Genomic DNA, 20,746 nt, shown 5'->3' with positions numbered 1-20,746 from the left:
ACCATGACTTCTGAGAAAGGTAACAGGGACCAGGGACCTGGCAAGCTCCGAATTCCTGAACAGTGCAGGAATTTGTGTGTGTGTGTGTGTGTGTGTGTGTGTGTGTGTGTGTGTGTGTGTGTGTGTGTGTGAGTGTGTGTGTGTACTGCTTAAGTCCTTGGGTATTTTCCAACTTTCATATTATTAATTAACATATTAATATTATTCTTATATGTTTATTATTATTAGGAAATATTTATATTTCCAACTGATTTTGACCAAATGACACTAAATCAGTGCTTATTTCATATAATAAAAATTAAGTAAAAATGCAACTTGCTGTAGATTGGATATCCCCACAATCTCATTGAAGCTTAATCCCCACTGTCATTGTTAAGGGTGGAAAATCTTATTATGGTAATTGAAAGAGGTGATCACCTTGAAGAGGTGATTAGATTGTAGGACTGTGCTGTAGTGAATGGATTAATAATGGTGGTCAGGGGTGTGGTTTTGAAGGCTTTAAAAGGAGAGTCTCTCTCTCTCTCTCCCTCTCTCTCTCTTTCTCTCCTCTCCTCCTCCCTCCCTCCCCCCCCCCCCCCCCGCTCTCTGTCTTTCTCTCTCCTCTGCTATTTTCTGCCATGTGAGAACCCTGAGTCACTATTGCCACCACCAAGGCCTTCACCAGCTATGTTCCCTGGACTTTGGATTTCCCAGCCTCCGAAACTGTAAGCAATAAATTTTGTTTTCTTACAAAGTACCTAGTTCCAGGTATTTTGTTATAAGCAACAGAAATGGACTAATACACAACTGTTTAAATAACAGTTTAAGATAACAGAAGTAATAGCACAAGAACGATATGCTAATTGGTAAATGAATTGACAATGATCAATTTATTAATTAATGCAGATTTAGTGTTAGAAAAATTCATGGAAGGGCCGGCCCGTGGCTCACTTGGGAGAGCGTGGTGCTGACAACACCAAGTCAAGGGTTAAAAAAAAGAAAGAAAAATTCATGGAAGAGAGAAAACACTCCAGGCTGTGGAAGAAGATTATTTCTGGTGAGGTGGTATTTGAGCTGGATCCTAAAAAGCAGATAGAATTTGGACTGGCAAAGAGAGGCAGGAGACTTCAGTTTGCTTGAATCCTACTGACAGACAGAATATGAGAGAATTTACAGAGACTGATGTTTTGAATATAATGAGTAAAGCGGTTAGGCTGGAGAAGAGTTTGTGGGACTAATGTGCAGCACAACTAGAAACTGCATTTGAAGGGATATCATAGAGGACTTTGAATGCCACACTGAAGAAATGCAGGTTTATCCTTTCGGTACAGAGAAAACTTTTGGAGAATTTCTAAATAGCATAGAGATATGACTAAGATAGCACCTATAGACACACTTACCCGGCATTTGATGGGCTTTGGATTGGAAGCAGAAAAGATTGGAAGCAATGAGGCCAGTTAGAAGATGATGGCAGTAGTGTGGCCACGGTGACACAGGAGGTAACGCAGACATCAGTTTGGGGTGAAGTAACAATATGTTTTTCTCCATTATATTCTCGCTCTATTAAAATTCTCTTTTAAGTGTCATGTTGGGGGGAAAACCAAATGCATTATTTAATTGAAGTACCTGGGTACTTCCCCTGGGCTTCCCTTCCGCAGTCATGTGGCTGGTGTTCTTGTCTTGCACCCCAGGGAGGTATTGATTAGTGGGGACACTGAGCATATGTCTCACTCTCCGTTCCTGGAGTTCTCTATGCTGCTTCAGCACCTGCAGAGGAAGTGTCTGCCCATCATCAGCGTGATCTCCTGTAGATACGGCCTCTGTGTCCATAAGGCCTCCTTGCAGTGGATCGCTGGTTCAGGAGCCCCAATTTTGCATTAAGGTCTTAGAAGTACTCATGCCAACGTGTCAAGCCATCCCCCTTTCCCTTCATCTCGATACTCAAATTCCTTGCTCTTTTTAAGAGTGAGAGATTTATTCTTTTGGTCACACTTAGGATAGTGTTTCCTGACTCTGACCTATTTCCTAAATATCTGGCCTATTTCTTCTTCTTCTTCTTCTTTTTTTTTTTTCTCTTTTTGGTGGCTGGTATGGCCTCTGGACCCTTGAATAATTTCTTATTTTAGTCCCTCACCCCAGCTAGAACCACTTTTCATCTACAGGAAACTGTGCCATGCACAGCCCCCCTCCGACCACCCTTCTACCATCCAGTGCAAACGCATGGACATATGTTAGGCACGTACACACAGAGCCTTGGGCAAAGCGTATCCTGTATTAGAAGTGTGTCCCAAATCTTGTCACTCTTCTTGGTTCCGCACCTGGGAGTTAAGGTTTGACTAGGGGGATGGGCTGAATCTCTCGCCAGCATCTTCCCACAGCCTCTTCACCCTCATGTTACAGGGGGGCACTCGGCTCCTGGACTGGCTCCCAAAAACTTGTTGCAGGGCACAGGTCTGGCTGCCTGCCCCCTTTCAAATGCAAGCCACTCAAAAGTCAACTGTTGGTGAAAATGGAAGTCAGCTTTTATTCAGGAATACAGTGACCTGAGGAGAGATGTTAGGTTAACTCATTTCTCCGGTAAACCTGTAGGAGAATGGCCAGATGAAAGCCATCTCAAAGACTCAGACTTGTTGAGGGTTTTTTAAAGAGGGGGTTTATGGAATGAAATGTGAGAAATGAAAAGCAGGAGAGAGAGAGACATGGGCTGTGGGGGCTCTGTGCAAGGAGCCAGGTGCAGGCCTCACCAACACTCTGTCTGTTTTCTTGTTGCTTTACCCCCCACGGATTTGTCACCCCTCTTCCCCTGGGTGATGGAACGACAGAGGATTACTCAAAGCCCATCTCTTCTGAGCAGTTAGAAGCCCTGAAGTGGTTAATTTCCCAGAACCCTCAAGAGAGAGGCATTACTTTCATTTGGGAAATTAACCACAAATTGGGGTTCTCTTCCTGCATTTATTCTCTAGCCCAGGAAGTTACAGGAAGAGACATAGGTGGGCTTAAGGTTTTAACAAGTTTAACGATAGAAGCTGGTAACATTCAGTAAAAACAAGTCAGATGACATTCCATTAAGGCAATTAAGTGGTCCACCAACGAAAGCTTGGTCTTGGCAAACATTCTTTCTTACAGCAATTTCCCAGTATCTTTACATATCAATCAATAACCTGTCTGTCTTTGAGCCAGCAGCCTTGCTGTGTTACAACTCTTTATCTTACAACAGAGACTCAATAGCCTGGGGAAATTTTCCTGTTTTTTGTAAGGTTAATATTTGAAACTGCAAGGCTTTGGAAAACCAGGCCCTGTGAAGTACATTTGCTTTATAGTATACTCCACAGTTTCTGTTCCTATCTTTGCTGTTATTTCAGGGTCTGGATAGTATGTGATCTTGGCAAGTCTGTAGCTCCAGGCTGGCTGGAAAACAACTTTACATTCATGTAAATAATATCATCTTGCCCCATAAACAAGTTTCAAAGTATAAATAACCCTGGAAAAAGAGGGAACTCAGAGAAATGCATGCCGTAAAACAAACAAACAAACAAACAGAAAAACAACTGTGTCCTTTCAAAATGTGCCCATGGCCCATGTGGGTTTAGGTCTCAACATGGCTTCCGTCCTGCTCACTCCAGCACTCAGAGTGGGAGCCACTTTTGTATCTGTCTCTGACCCACTGAGAAGGGGCACCATGTGGGGGAAATTTATGCTCTCTGTCTCAAACTTCATGGATCTCTGCTTCCCTGTAAAAGAAAGATTGGTGATGGCAATTTAGCCTCTTGGTTTATGAGCCTTTTCTCCTGCCTCCTCAGGCAAACTTAAGCTTTCAAATAACCAGGGGCAAATCCTTAACATGAGTTCTTATTGCCGGAATAAATGTCCATGTTCCCCCAAATAAAACAAACGAGTTGCATTTCTGCTGTCTTAAGTTTTGGATTTCTGCACCATGAATATTCTGAGCCCATACTTGGTCAGTGCCCATTTCATAGCTGGGGGCATCCCTAAGTGTCTGAGTCCTGAGAGGCACAAGCCTCTAAAATCCAGTACTTTACCTGAGTCCTCCCCATACTCTCTAACAGCTTCTTACACTTAGAATCATATCCAGGGCTTGTAAGGCCCTATATGATCTGGCTCATCTCCTATCACTGTATACCTTGCCCACTTGACCTGGCCATGCTGACCTCCTTGCTCCTCTATGAACACCTCTGATTCTTGCACTTCGGGTCCTTTGCACTTGCCGTTTGCTTGGAATCCTCTCCCCCAATGTCCACATGTCTTGCTCCCTAACTTTACATTCAGGCCTCAGCTTTAAGATCCCTCTTCAAAGGGGCCTTCTTCCACCACCATCTTCACTACAGGGTCCCCATCACCTCTTGTCCCCTTACAGTACTTTTCATAGCACGTGTCACTACTGACTTTATATTATGTATGTATTTGTTTGTTTATTTGTTGTCTCTCTCCCTCTTAAGAATATAAGCCCCATGAAGATAGATATTTGTTTTATTCACTGCTATACCTCTAGTACTTTACAAGAGTACTTAATTTAGCAGGCTCTTAATTAATATTAGTTGAAAGGATAAATAAGTAAATCCACCTGCACAACTGGCCCCCGCCATACAGACTGTAGTTCGCTGACATTTGCTGCCATTTGCTGGTCACTGATAGCATCCTCTTGGCTGTTTTTGTTGATATGTGCTGGTGTGATACCAAATTGATAGGCACAGGGACCAACCAGGGCTCTTGGCGACTCCAGGGAGTCTTTTGACTAAAGGAGGGATCAGAATTAGCCCCGTCCCCTGAAGCCCTGTGCGCTGGGAACTCAGGTGATTGATGATACCCACCTCAACTTTTACTTCCCAGCTCCCAGTTCTGATGTGGGCCCTACTATTCTCTTCTTTTCCTAAGAGGAGGGGTTGTTGCTTCTTTTTCTTCCTTCTTCCAAGTTAACATGATTCAAAAGGAGAATTTGTGCCACCCTTGAGATCCCCTATGCAGCAGCATTTACTTAAACGCCTTCAGTAATCACCTAACCCCAGCTGAAGCCCGGTTCTCTTTTTCTAGCTCAATGGGCTATTTCCAAATGTCTTTTTACTCTCATCACTTGTACAGATGTCTTTCCTCCCTCCTCTTGATTTGTGGTTTATGCACACACACACAAATACATAAAATCAGAGGTATCCTGGCTTTTCTCCACACTACCAAATACACTTTCTTTAAATTAAAACTTAGATAATCAGGGCCGGCCCTGTGGCTCACTCGGGAGAGTGCAGCACTGGTAGCGCCAGGGCCGCGGGTTCAGATCCCATATAGGGATGGCCGGTGCACTCACTGGCTGAGCACGGTGCAAACAACACCGTGCCGAAGGTTGCGATCCCCTTACCAGTCAAAACAAAAACAAAAAAAAACGTAGATAATCATAGATTCATCCACAGTTTTAAGAAATAATCCAGAGAAATTCCTTGTACACCTTGCTTATTTCCCACCAGTAGTTACATTTTGCAAAATTATAAAATAATATCACAACTAGAATTTTGACATTGATATAATCCATCTATTATTTTTTTCAGACTTCCCCAGTTTACTTGTACTCATTTATGTGTGTGTAGTGTGTATTTAGTTCTATGCAATATTGTCACCTGTGTAAGTTCATGTATTTACCACCAGTCAGACACTGAATAGTTCTATCAGCACGGATGTCTTTTGCCGCCCTTTTATAACCAAATCCTCCTCCCTCCTGCCCCAATCCTGTCCCTAACCCTTGACAACCACTAAGATGCCCTTCTTTCTATAGTTTTATCATTGTATTGTATTGTATTGTATTGTATTGTATTGTATTGCATTGCATTGCATTGCATTGCATTGCATTGCATTGCATTGCATTGCATTGCATTGCATTGCATTGTATTGTATTGCATTGGCAGCTGACCAGTACAGTAATCAAATTAATTCTTTCAAGTTTATTCTTTTAGGAGACTATCAAGTACAGTGAAAAAAAATTTTTTTTTTTTTTTTGTCTTTTTCGTGACCGGCACTCAGCCATAGAGTGCACCAGCCATTCCTATACAGGATCCGAACCCGCGGCGGGAGCATCGCTGCGCTCCCAGCACTGCACTCTCCCGAGTGCGCCACGGGCTTGGCCCAGTGAAAAAAAATTTTGACATCAGATATATGTTGGTAGAATTACCACTAATTAGTCCTAAGACTGCATGTCTTCAGCTTGTTCCATTAGAGTTTTGTTATTTCTGAATTTGATTAAGTGCTTCGTGAAGTAAATAAAGAGGCTACTGCTATTGGGTTCCATCATAAGGTTTAAGGCATAAGGGGAAAAGAGAGGTTAAATAAGGTAGAAAAATAGAGGTGAAAACATGTTTGTAGTGGATAGTAGTGAAGTTCATTCAATCATTCATTCAATAAATGTCTATTGCTAATTAACACATTTCAGGCAGTGCGACAGGGTCTGAAACAAGATATATACAATCTATATTTCACATAATTTACAATTCAGTGTTGTGACAGGCATGCAAATAGACAATCATAATATTGCGTGATAATTGCTCTGATGAAGGAAGTACATACTACGAGTGAGTGCACATGCACATTATACCTAGTAGCCTCTGACAAGTGACTTCCCATTGCACTTAGTCATTTTTGTTGGAGCCTCGAGGAGTATTACCTGGTTTGGGATTGAGCATCTTAGCACATTGCTTTCAGCAGAGCCCTTAAAAGTCTTCCTTTTCTCTGGTGCAATGAGTTGGTCCAATACAATTAATTCATAAGAGAATCTTCTAACTTAATTTCCTGATATGATTTGCAGGTTTCCAAGAATAGAACTCTTTTTCTTAGCAAATAATTTGTATTTGAGTGTTATTTAACATAATCGTCTCTTGGTCAACAGGTCCTTCAACTGGTGACGCCACCCTGAGGTAAGAATAATACTCTCACAGTGCCCATTTCATTTAATCAAGAAGAAATGGGTATTTAAGAGCTTAGGACTATAGGTTTTTTTTATTGTTTCTTTCCTCTTTTCACCATGTTTCCATTCTTTATTTTTACCTTTTCCAACTCTATTCTGTAAGATTATTGTTTTATTTATCTTTGCTCCTATGTCTTTTGGTTTCTGTTTAAATAAATTACCTTCTAGCTTGAGTCTAGGTTATTGTCTTACTATTCCTCTTCTCTCTTTAAATCCCACGTTTTTATAGCCATTAGTGAAATGTCTGGGGAACTTCTCTGTCACTGTAGTTTCATCTTCCTATTTTATACTATACACCTACTTTCTAGACTTATCTTTATAACAGGGAGATCATGTCAAGGGATCTATTATCACATGGTGGGTGGAAGACCTGATTTATGTAATAAATGAATGTGATACTTTAGGGATGAGTGGGAACTAGTAGGAGGCATACAGCTTATGACTTAACTGTATTGCAAAGAAGTGTTTTCAGCACAATCCTGGGTCCCCCTGAATCATAGCTCTCAGACGTGGACAGTGCTAAGTCTAAGGATGCCCCTGAGAGCAATTTGAATTTCTTTCTTATGAGGAATTCGTATACAGGATTCTAACATGCAAGAACTGCGAGGCTAAATGACCAAGGATTGACCACAGAATCTTGTTGGCAGCTCGAGGCTTTAACGCCTGAGCAAATCTGGCAAGAGTCCATTGAGTAGTAGTGATTGGGACATGGCACCTCTAAGTGTGAAATAGAAGCATTAGAATATACGGTAATGAGAAACCTTTAAAAGAGAAACAAGAACACACACAAACCTGAATTCACAACTAAAATGCAAGGGTATTAGAAAGTGGCTACCAAATAACATGACGGGGAAAAAACAAAACAAAACCAAAAATCCTTCACTATATTTATGAGAGGAACTCTGATAATTCAAATGGACTTCTTATTTGAGACACAGAATAGAAAAAAAAAAGTTTTCTGAGATGTCATGTTTCAGCTTTGCCTGATGGAAGAGGGGAGCGTGAAATGATTTCTAAGGTCCTAATAAAGATTGCGTAGCAACAGGTGCTTTCTATGTTTCAGGAGAAGAATTGAGCCCTGGGAATTTGATGTCTTCTTTGACCCCAGAGAACTCCGTAAAGAGGCCTGTCTGCTCTATGAAATCACATGGGGCACAAGCCATAAGATCTGGCGAAACTCAGGCAAAAACACCACCAATCATGTTGAAGTTAATTTTATAGCAAAATTTACTTCTGAGAGACATTTTCATTCATCCATCAGCTGCTCCATCACCTGGTTCTTGTCCTGGAGTCCCTGCTGGGAATGCTGCAAGGCTATAAGAGAATTTTTGAGTCAACACCCTAGTGTGACTCTGGTTATTTATGTAGCACGGCTTTTTCAGCACATGGACCAACAAAACCGGCAAGGACTCAGGGACCTCATTAACAGCGGTGTAACTATCCAGATTATGAGATTCTCAGGTAAAAAAAAGTAAAGAATCTTAAGCATTTATGAGAAACTGCGGTGATAATATCTGTTCCTAGGCCAGGAGATTGGTTCTCCCAGGCTAGAAGTCTCAGAAGTGAAAGTCCAAAGTAACACGAGAAAAAAACAGGTCTGAAATTCACAGCAAGGAAAGTATCAAAAATCCAACTCCTTTCTCCACTCTTGCTGCTGTGGCCTCTCAGCCATCTTCAGATGAACCCCTTTGTTCTTTTTAGGGAGTCTAGCCAATCTTCAGCAGCAAAGAGGCCAGAGGCTTTATAAATGGTGTACTTGTAAGTTGGGGCTGTCTTTCAGAAATTTACCACTTTACTTGTTGAATGAACCAAGATTTGTGTTTCCGTAGAGTATTGTCACTGCTGGAGGAATTTTGTCAACTACCCACCTGGGGAAGAAGCTCACTGGCCAAGATACCCATCTCTGTGGATGATGCTGTACGCTCTGGAACTCCACTGCATAATTCTTGTAAGTTACTTTAAAGGACAAAGATTCTGATGCAAAAGGAAGCATCCTTCTTCAAACTTCTTTCTAGAAACTTTTGACACATATTCTCACTATCTCTTTGCCATTTATGTTGAGATTAAGTTGTTTCACTAGTTGACCCATCTTAAGAAAATGTGAGAACAAGACAACGTCTTTGTGGGAAGTAAGTGGGAGAAGGGAGTGGATAGACTGGTCTAAGACATATGTAGGCCCCATATGAATTCTGTTTTGTGATCATTGTTATTGTTGCTATGACAACACATGCTGGCTCTACAGTATTTCAAACAGTCTCCTTTCCCATATTGCTGTATGTCATCCTATTGAAGAAATGTAGGTGTCCCATTTGGACACCTTGAAAGTAGTTCAATAGTCTTTCAATTGACATTTTTAAATGTTCACAGTAATAATAGGATTAATAAAATATTTATCCTAAGGACTAAATATAATCCTTTTTTATTCCAGAGTCTTCCACCCTGTTTAAAGATTTCAAGAAGATGTCAAAAACAGCTTACATTTTTCAGACTTGCTCTTCAAAATTGCCATTACCAAACAATACCGCCCAACATCCTTTTATCTACAGGGTTAATACAACCTTCTGTGACCTGGAGATGAATAGAATGATTCTTTGTGTGTACCTTTTCAAGAAGCAGTGGTGACCTACTAGAGTAAGTGCAATTAAGAATCTAGAAATTTTCACAAACAGCGCATCATGGATTGTGTTATCTCCGACCATATTCCAAATTACCCCCCAAACTTTGTGGCTTAAAACAATAAATATTCATTATCTCTCACAGTTTCTGTGGGTCAGGAATTCAGGAGCAGCTTATGTGTGTGTTTTTGGCTCAGGGTTTTCCATGAGGTTGCAGTCAAGGTGTCATCAGGCTGCAGTCATTTGAAGGCTTGACTGAGGCTAGAGAATGTACTTCCCAGGTGGCACACTCATGTGGCCAGCAAGTTGGTGCCAGTGGTTGGTAAAAGGTCTCTCAGTGTCTTGCCATGTAGACCTCGCCACAGGGCTGCTTAAATGTCCTCATGACATAGCAACTGGCTTCCTACAGAGCAAGTGGTCTAAGAGAGACCAAGGTAAAAATTGCCGTGTCTTTAATGACCCTGTTTCTTTTGCAGTATTCTGTTGGTCACATGGATCAGCCATGATTCAGTGTGTGAGGAGACTGTAGACAAGGACTTGAATCTCAGGAAGTGGGAATCACTGGAAGCCATCTTGGGTTTTCCCTGTAGAGATTTTCTCTGTGTTTTCAGGACAAATAATTTCACAGAGCCAATTTCTGAGACACAGCTAGGGAGAAACAAAGGACAAAGTAGCATCTATTTTTATTTGTTTCTGAGTCAGAAAATCATGAGAGTTATTTATCAGGATTTATAGGATGATTTATTGTTGTAATAACAACCCCAAATTTGAGTAGCTTAACACAAGAAAGATTTCTTTCTTGCTCTCATAGCAGTCTAATTTAAGTTTGGAGGGAATATCAGAACTTGGAGTTGTCTGCTGAATTCTCTACATTCAGCAAGCACAGGGTTGGGGGTAGAAAGCATTAAAGTAGTGTGAAAGAATGTTTTTAGGGTCAAGAACTGGCAAACATCATTTCTGCCCCCATTCCACTAACCAAACATCAGTCATGTGGCCCCATCTAACTGTAAGGGGGGCTGAGACACGCAGTCCATCTGTATGCCTAGAGAGAAATGAAAATAGAGATTGAAGAACACATAGAGTGCCTGCCATAATGAGGTGTTGCCAGAATCAAAATGGTGTTACTCATGTCAAACCCTAACAAAAATAAATAAATAAAGCCAGGAGGTTAAGAAGGAAGGGCTCTCTCACACACATGCCTGTGAAAGGAACTATTACAAAGATTCCCTCAAGGGCTCCTGAACACATTATGCCTGTAACAAAAACTTTTGCCGAGGACTTTTCAAATCACACCTGGCTACATGAGTAACAAAGACAGCTAGCTCAATGTACAAGAATGCTTGCCTAACAGACTGTCTTCACTAATGAACTGACATCAACTCCTGTGATAAGACCCTGTCACTAGTACTCTCTTTGTTTCAGAGCAATTTATGTGTACTTTTCCCTTTTGCCTCAGTCTCTTTAGACATGTCTATGGTCCCTATAGCCTGCACATCCCAATTTGCAAATCCCCTGCACACTCCAAATAAATCCCTACCTTTAAAAATATCTCTTTGTTTGTTACTTAGGATAACAGAAAACTAGGAAACCAAGTTGTTACGTGACTTGGCCAAGGTCAGATAGAAAATACCATGGCAGAAACGGGACTAAAAGTCAATGTGCTTTTCTCCCCCCTGAGGCATTCAAGATGTGCCAGGAACCAAAATATCACCAACTTTCATGATGGAGACAGATTAGCTCGGTCATCTGCCTGTCTTGCCCTTCCTGGGTTGGTATGAAGATAAAGTGGTTTCTTTCTGGGGCATAGAAAGGGGCTGAGAACTTATTGGCTGTCCATATGAAGATTATCTATGCATATTTTAACTGCTATAAAAGGTACTATTGTTCTTAAAAAAAAGATTTAAATTAGAAAAAAACTCTCCAGCCAGCCCATGGCTCACTTGGGAGAGTGTGTGCTGATAACACCAAGGCCACGGGTTCGGATCCCTATATAGTGTTGGCCAGTTAGCTCACTTCAGAGAGTGTGGTGCTGACAACACCAAGTCAAGGGTTAAGATCCCCTTACCGGTTATCTTTAAAAAAAAGAAAAAGAAAAAAAAGATAAAAACTCTCAAAGAGACAGTTTCTCCCATGAACTGATATATTTCCTTCTACACAAGAACAATGTAAACCTTTATTTTTTGAAATTCTCATCTTTTTTGTTTTTGAGGAAGCTGAGAGATAAGTTTTATATGTATCTGTAGCTTAGCCTTTTTAAAAAAATAAATTTATTTTTTAATTGACATGTATTAATTGTACATATTTATGGGATGCAGAGTTATATTTCAATACATGTATACAAGTGTGATGATTAAATCAGTCATTAGCATATCCATCATTTCAAATATTTATCATTTTTTTGTGATAAGAGCATTTGAGCTCCTCTCTTCTAGCCATTTGAAAACGTATAATAAGTTACTGCTTTGTTTTGTTTTTTGTTTTCTGGTTAAAGACATCTTTAATATATTGATTCATCAACATTGAACTCAGGGGCAACAACACTCTGAGTATAATTACGCTGGAAGGAATCTTATCTGTTACATGTATTTTTTCCATAAGGCACATCACAGCCTTCTTATGCCTTTGAAAACTAGACAGCACTTCAACACTATGCTCAGAGGCCATTTTAAACAGTAAAATCATGAACAAAAATCACAATATGCAGAAAACATGGCACTAAATACGCCACAAAAGGTGCATTTGTTAATAATATGAGAGATGAAACAAGAAGGCAGTGTCACCCTGTTTGACCTTAGCTGGGAATGTGCAACACAATTTTTTGCTACTCTGCAAATGATCGTGAAAGCCCCCAATATTGATCTGGGAGTTACAAATAAATTTTAGTGAATTGATGAATATACAAATATGGAATGCACAAATAATAAGCACTAATTGTATTTGTTTAATGACTAGAAGGATAAACAAGAAACAAATGGTTACCCATGGGCAAGAAAGTGAAGGGAACAGGGATATAAAATGCTAATACCATTAGGTAAAGTGTTTCAGGAACAGGATATTGGTACTGTCCCAAATTATCACCTACAAATTAGTCAGTGAGTACAAGGCAAAAATGTTCTTTTACAATGGGGTATTCAGAGGTTACTACTTTAACCAGTATCAAACTTAGCATCACAAATAGTGGAATAAATTGACATTATATTACTGTATAACACAGTATGATGTATACAGCATCTTCTATGAAATATTCATTTTTAAAAATAGTTCTTAAATTAATTAATTTTTTAATTTATTTTTTAAAGACATAACTGCAGTATATAATCACAATTTAAAAATCATTAATTCCTTAATATAATCAAACATTAAACATGTTCGAATTTCTCCAATTCTCTCCCCCTCCCTTTCTTTCTTACAAGTGATTTGTTGACATCAGGATCCAAACAAGTTCTGCTTGTTGCAGAGGTTGCTATGTCAGCTGTGTCTTAAGTTTCTTGTAATCTATAGGCTCCCTCTTCATCTAATGTTTTCTCCTTTACCCCATAAAGTTTCCCAAGGTCTGGATTGGCTGCCTCTCTCCCAGTATGTCATTTAACATGTCCCACCATCCCCTGCATTTCCTGATGATTGGTTGGTGGATCCTGAGGGTTGGCCTCACTCAGGTTAGTTCTGGCTTCAGAGGTGTGTGTGCTCACTGCGGGAGGCACATTGTGTCTGATTGTCTCTCTGTGAAGTTAACAGACTTTGATGATCATTTGCTAGATTCATTATTTCAATAAAGGTTTGCAAAATACCATATTCTAATTATTTTATTCCCTCTTTGTTTACTAGCTGGGATACTTCGACAGACAGAAATGTTCCTTCCTCAGCTATTTATGGTTCCCCTGAGGAACAAGTCATACGGGAAAGACAGGATGAAAGCTTGATTCTTCCCTTTTACTTACTAGTTTTAGAAAAATGAATTGGTTCCCTGTCATCTTCCAAAGAGACAGTGTTTGCTTTTGTTTCATTGTCTTTGTAGTTTTTTGTGGTGGTAAGATTTAGTTTCTTTCTCTTTCTTATTTGCATTTTTGTTCTACCAGTGGGTTTTGTTCTTTCTTGTGTATTCATGGTAGTGATTATTGTTTTTTGGATTCGAGATGCAGGTCTCCCTTGAGGATTTCTTGCAGGGCTGGTCATGTGGCGGTGAACTCCCAGTTTTTGTTTGTCTGGAAATATGCTATTTCTCCCTCATTCCTGAAGGATAGCCTTGCTGGGTATAGTATTCTTGGCTGGCAGGTTTTTTCTTTTAGTATTTTGAATATATCATCCCATTTTCTTCTGGCCTGTAGAGTTTCTGTTGAGAAGTCTGCTGTTAGTCTGATAGGGGCTCCCTTCGAGGTGACTTGATGCTTTTCTCTTGCTTCTTTTTTCTCTTTGTCTTTGAACTTTGCCGGTTTGACTCTAATATGTCTTGGAGAACATCCTTTTGTGTTGAATCTGTTTGGGGATCTTTGAGCCTCGTGGATCTGAAGATCCATGTCTCTCCCTATACCTGGGAAGTTTTCCATTATCATTTCATCGAATAGGTTTTCCATGCCTTTTTCTTTCTCCTCCCCTTCTGGAACACCCATAATTTGAATGTTTATGCACTGAAGGTTGTCTGCTGGCTCCCTTAGATTCTCTTCATTAAAAAAAATTTTTTTTTCCTTTTGTTTTGTCTGCCTGGGTTATTTTGAAAAGACTATCTTCAAGATCAAAAATTCTGTCTTCTGTCTGTTCTGGCCTACTGCTCAAGCTCTTGGTTGTGTTTTTTTATTTCATTGATTGAATCTTTCAGTTCCATAAGTTCTGCTACATTCTTTTTTAAGGTACTAATCTCTTTGTAAATTTCCTGCTTCACATCCTGGATTTTTTTTCTCATTTCACTATGTTGTCTAACTGAGACTCCTGTGTCTCAGTGAGTTTTCTTAAGATTGTTGCTCAGAATTCCTTTTCAGTCATTTCAAGGGTTTCCTGCTCTATAAGGTCTGCTGTTTGAGAGTTACTGTAGTCTTATGGTGGTGTCATATTTTCTTGGATTTTCATATTTCTGGTATCTCTATGTTGGTGTCTGGACATCTGGTAGAACACTTGCTTCTTGTATTACTCTGGAGTGGGCTTTGAGGAGAGAGACGTCCTCTTCTTTTTCTGGTCTCTCCTGGTGTCAGTGCAGTTGAGTGTCTGGTGGGCTGCCTGCATGGTGGCTGTGGCTACTGCTGTGGTGGTGAGTTGCTTTTGAGGCAGCTGTGGCTGTGGTGGTGGCTGTGGCAGGCCATCTGCGTGGAAGTCTTGTTTTTGGCATGCTCCTTACCTGCTTCCAGGCAGGGGTTGCTGCCCTTGAGTCCTGCCTTGGACCCTGGGTGCTCCTTGCCTGCTTCTGGGTGGTCAATTATTTTTAATTATAGAATTCAAGCACTACTGTGGACCAATATAACATATCTTTCCTGTCTAGATGTATTTGTTAACCAACGTCTTCCTATTCCCCCTCCACTTCCCAACCTCTACTAACTGCAATTCTACTTTCTACTTTTATGATCTCAAATCTTTAGCTCCCATGTATGAGTCAGAGTATGTGGTATTTATCTTCCACTCCTGACTTATTTCACTTAACGTAATGTCTTCTAAGCTCATCCATATTGCCACAAATGACTGGATTTTATTCTTTTTTATGGCTGAGTAGTATTGTATTGTGTGTATATACCACATTTTCTTTATCCATTCATCTGTTGATGGACACTAGGTTGATTCCATGTCTTGGCTGTTGTGAACAGTGCTGCAGTAAACATGGGGGTGCAGATATCTCTTCGGTATGCTAATGTCCTCTCCTTTGGATGAATATCCAGCAGTGCAATTGCTGGCTTAGATGGTAGTTCTATTTTTAGCTTTTTGAGGAACCTCCATACTTTTTTCCATAATGGCTGTACTAATTTATATTCCTACCAACTGTGTATAATAGTTCCCTTTTCTTCAAATCCTCAGCAGCATTCATTATTTCTTGTCTTTTTCATGATAGCTGTTCTCACTTGGGTTAGTTAGATGATATCTTACTGTGGTTTTGACACATGTTTCTTTGATGATTAGTGATGCTGAGCATTTTTTCTTATACCAGTTGGCTATTCGTTTGTCTACTTTTGAGAAACATCTACTCAGATCATTTGCCCATTTTTAAATTGAATTATTATTATTATTGTTATTTTGCTATTGAGCTGTTTAAATTCCTTGTATATTCTGGATATTAATCCCTTAATGGATGAGTAGTTTGTAAATATTTTCTCCCGTTCTTCAGGTTGCCTCTTCATTCTGTTGATTGTTTCCTTTGCTATGAGAAGGTTTTTAGTTTGATGTAATCCCATTTGTCTATTTTTGCTTTTGTTGCCTGTGCTTTAGAAGTCTTCTCCATAAAATATTTGCTCAGACCAATATCTTGGGGTATTTACCCTATGTTTTCTTCTAGTAGTTTTATATTTCAGGTCTTACATTTAAGTCTTTAATCCATTGTGAATTGACTTGGGTATATGATGAGAGATATATGAAGAGGAATCTAGTTTCTTTCTTCTGCATATGGATATCCAGTTTTGCTGGCACCTCTTATTGAAGAGGCTGTCCATTCCCCAGTGTGTGTTCTTGGCAACTTTGTTGAAAATCAGTTGGCTGTAGAGACATGGATTTACTTTTGGATTCTCTATTCTGTTCCACTGGTCCATGTGTCTGTTTTTATGCCATTAGCATGCAGTTTTGACTACTGTAGCTTTATAGCATATTTTTAAGTCAGGTAGTGTGATGCCTCCAACTTTGTTCTTTTTGCTCAAGATTGCTTTGGCTATTAGGACTTTTTTTGTAGTTCCATGTAAATTTTAGGATTGTTTTTTCTATTTTGGGAAGAATGTCATTGGTATTTTGGTAGAGATTGCATTGACTGTGTAGATTGCTTTGGGTAGTGTGGTCATTGTGACAATATTAATTTCTTCCAATCCATGAACATGGGATGATGTCTCTCCATCTTATGTGCTCTCTTTAATTTCTTTTTAGGTTTGTCTTATGTGTTGAACATATTTCTCCATACTCCACACCTCAATTGCTTATCTCTTATCATTTAATTCATGCTTTAAAATTTTTTGCTCAGGGCCAGCCCATGGCTCACTTGGGAGAATGTGGTGCTGATAACACCAGGTCAAGGGTTAAGATCCCCTTACTGGTCACCTTTAAAAATAAATAAATAAATAAAATAAAATTTTTTGCTAGTTAAAATAAATAAATTTATGGTTTGAGAAGTTCATCTAGATAAGTCACAAATGTGAATGATAAGCAATGTAAGAACTATGTGAGAAATAAAGTTATGAAGCAGTAAAGGAAGGATCTAATAATTAAAATAGATGACATATTAAGGACAGTGATTCTATGCCTATGGTAATCATATTTCTAGAAGAATAAGTTTTGGTTGTCACTTGACTGACAAAGTACACCCATTATGATGCCTTTCCTTCCTGTGGTTTTGTATCTGAGTTTTCTCACATCCACTACTCCTATCAAACTGATCTCTCCAGAATTCTGTCATCTCATAGCTCTGCTCTATACTAAATCAACAAGACTTGCCTTCTTCACCTTTAAATCCCCAGTAAATACATTAATGGCTGAAATAAGACCTGCCTGTCTACTGCAATCACTTAATAAGTGATAAAAATAAGTTAGTTAGAATTATGAAAAGCAATGTGAGGGTACAAGGGGCACTGTCTATATGTTAAAAAACCAACAAATTTTCATAGCTTTGTCACTTAAACACTGTAAACTTGGACAAGTATATTAATTTGTCTGAGGCTTAATTTCCTCATCTGTAAAATTAAGATGATATGTGGCTTAAGAAAGAGAAAATTGAATGCCAGAAACTTCTATTTTTCTTTCTCATATTGGTTATCTATTGCCATTTAACAAATTACATCAATAATGGCTTAGACAAGATACATTTATTATCTCACAGTTTCTGTGCATCAGGAATATGGGAGTAGGGTACCTGAGTGGTCTTGCTCAGGGTCTCATGTAGTTTCAGATTGTCTGTAGGGGCTATTCTCTTCTGAAGGCTGGACTGGGGCTAGGGGATCTGCTTCCAAGATGGCTCAGCCATGTGGCTGTGGGCAGGAGGACTCAGTTCCTTGCCCTGTAGACCTCTCCATGAGTTTACTTGTGTGTCATCATAACATGGCAGCTAATCACTGTATAGATAACAGGTATTTTTTAAAATATTCATGAAACCTCTCTAGAAGAATATATCTATGTTTGAAGGGCAACTAGATGTCTAGAGACAGTGGAGACTTAACACTGTTCTTCCTCAGTTTCTTTGATCTCCCTTTTCCTCTGCTTGTCCTTTAAGTGATGGAGTGTATCTATGGCTTTTTCTCAACTCATAATATACACTCACACTAGGAATTCTCACTCACACCTCTGTATTCCACTACCACCTTTATGTTGACATCTTCTAAATCTACGTCTTTAGTCAGGCCTGTCTCCTGAGACAATTCAATTCCCTATAAAACACAGGACCTCATGTAGGCACAAGCATCTCAAACTCAATTTTTAAAAAGTAGATATTCTTCGGGCCGAGCCCGTGGCGCACTTGGTAGAGTGCTGCGCTGGGAGCGCGGCGACGCTCCCGCCGCGGGTTCGGATCCTATATAGGACTGACCGGTGCACTCACTGGCTGAGTGCCGGTCACGAAAAAACGACAAAAAAAAAAAAAAAAAAAAAAGAAAAAAAAAAAAGTAGATATTCTTCATTCTGTAAAATGACTGCACTATATACCCAATCACTCAAAACAAAAAACTGAATGCCTAAAAATTTTCCTCTTCTCATACCTTGCCTTCTCTCCACACTAGGACAGGCAAGAAATGATAATAGCCTAAGGCAGTGGATAAGAGAGAAATGGAATCAGGAGCATTATTAGTGTGTAAAACTAAGGAAGGTGATGGATTGAACATTGAGGATTGCAGGAGAAGGAGGTGTCCAAGATGCCTCTTTTAATCACCATTGCAGTCAGTGCAATCAGTGTCATTCAAGATATAAGGCACGTGGTGAATACAGGTAAATACTTATTTGATATTATCATCAAGTAAGTATTAATATCAATATTAAAAAATACTTTCTAAGCGTACAATTGCCAAATTGTGTTCTATGGTTTCTAGACCCTTAAAGATTCATCATGGGTACTCGTTTCTTATTTTATTTATTTATTTATTTATTTATTTTTTATTTGGTGGCTGGCTGATATGGGGATAGTTTTAAAATACACATTAGGAAACTTTAAGAAATTCTGTGCAGAATTTCCCAACTTCTAAAGAATGAAAGATATTTTAAAAAAGACACTGATATTAAAATCTCATAAAAATAGAGTTGCTTAACACATAGTTTGAGAGATGGAGAATATCTGTAAATAAATTTTGAAACATAGGAAAGAACACTTACTTCCTGCAGAAGTGATGCAGGGTAGAAACATTATAAATGCTGCAGAAATTTAATGGATGGCAGGTATATTTTAGGTGGTAAAGTTCTAGAGTTTTTTTTTTTTTTTTGGCAGCTGGCCGGTAAGGGGATTCAAACCCATGATCTTGGAGGGTGCACTCTAACCAACCGAGTGAACTGGCCAGCCCTTGGAGTCAAATTCTAAACTTCCTCCCAAGCAAACCTTCATGAACCCAAATCAGGAAATGGGGAAACTGGCCAAGCATTTTATGACTGGAATAAAGTTTGTTTCTTTAGTAGATAAACTCTCATTGTAACCATGCTCCCTGTGGTTATGGCTTGGCAAGTCCCTCTTTTTTTTTTTTTTTTTTTTTTAAGATGACCGGTAAGATAAATGATTTCAGCACAGTAGCAGGATACAAAATCAACACACAAAAATCAGTAGCATTTCTTTTCTCCAATAGTGAACATGCAGAAGGAGAAATCAAGAAAGCCTGCCCATTTACAATAGCCACCAAAAAAATAAAATACTTAGGAATTGAGTTAACCAAGGAGGTGAAAAATCTCTATAATGAGAACTACAAACCACTGCTGAGAGAAATTAGAGAGGATACAAGAAGATGGAAAGATATTCCATGCTCTTGGATTGGAAGAATCAACATAGTGAAAATGTCCATACTACCCAAAGTGATATACAAATTCAATGCAATCCCCATCAAAATTCCAAAGACATTTTTCTCAGAAATGGAAAAAACTATTCAGACATTTATATGGAACAATAAAAGACCACGAATAGCCAAAGCAATGCTCAGCAAAAAAAATAAAGCTGGAGGCATAACACTACCTGACTTTAAGCTATACTACAAAGCTATAATAACCAAAACAGTATGGTACTGGCATAAAAACAGACACACTGACCAATGGAATAGAATAGAGAATCCAGAAATCAACCCACACACTTACTGCCATCTGATCTTTGACAAAGGCACCAAGCCTATTCACTGGGGAAGGGACTGCCTCTTCAGCAAGTGGTGTTGGGATAACTGGATATCGATATGCAGGAGAATGAAACTAGATCCATACCTCTCACCGTATACTAAAATCAACTCAAAATGGATTAAGGATTTAAATATACACCCTGAGACAATAAAACTTCTTAAAGAAAACATAGGGGAAACACTTCAGGAAATAGGACTGGGCACAGACTTCATGAATACGACCCCAAAAGCACGGGCAACCAAAGGAAAAATAAACAAATGGGATTATATCAAACTAAAAAGCTTCTGCACAGCAAAAGAAACAATTAAAAGAGTTAAAAGACAACCAACAGAGTGGGAGAAAATATTTGCAAAATATACATCTGACAAAGGATTAATATCCAGAATATATAAGGAACTCAAACAACTTTACAAGAAGAAAACAAGCAACCCAATTAAAAAATGGGCAAAAGAGCTAAATAGGCATTTCTCTAAGGAAGATATCCAAATGGCCAACAGACATATGAAAAAATGCTCAACATCACTCAGCATCCGGGAAATGCAAATCAAAACCACATTGAGATACCATCTAACCCCAGTTAGGATGGCTAAAATCCAAAAGACTATGAACGATAAATGCTGGCGAGGCTGCGGAGAAAAAGGAACTCTCATACATTGTTGGTGGGACTGCAAAATGGTGCAGCCTCTATGGAAAATGGTATGGAGGTTCCTTAAACAATTGCAAATAG

The 20,746-nt window shown here is 39.2% G+C and overlaps 1 protein-coding gene across 1 annotated transcript; it reads left to right on the top strand.

The window, feature by feature from the left end:
- Window positions 1–9,518, top strand: APOBEC1 (apolipoprotein B mRNA editing enzyme catalytic subunit 1). The gene is made up of 5 exons (XM_063076391.1): window positions 1–19; window positions 6,863–6,890; window positions 8,004–8,401; window positions 8,770–8,888; window positions 9,369–9,518. Exons 1-5 carry the CDS (start codon window positions 4–6, stop codon window positions 9,516–9,518), a joined length of 711 nt encoding a protein of 236 aa, XP_062932461.1. The 5' UTR covers window positions 1–3.
- The last annotated feature ends 11,228 nt before the right edge of the window (window positions 9,519–20,746 follow it).

This window comes from Cynocephalus volans, chromosome 12, assembly GCF_027409185.1.
Source record: "Cynocephalus volans isolate mCynVol1 chromosome 12, mCynVol1.pri, whole genome shotgun sequence".
NCBI lineage: Eukaryota > Metazoa > Chordata > Mammalia > Dermoptera > Cynocephalidae > Cynocephalus > Cynocephalus volans.
The sequence above is the reverse complement of the archived record's forward strand: the minus strand, read 5'-3'. Positions and strand labels throughout refer to the sequence as shown.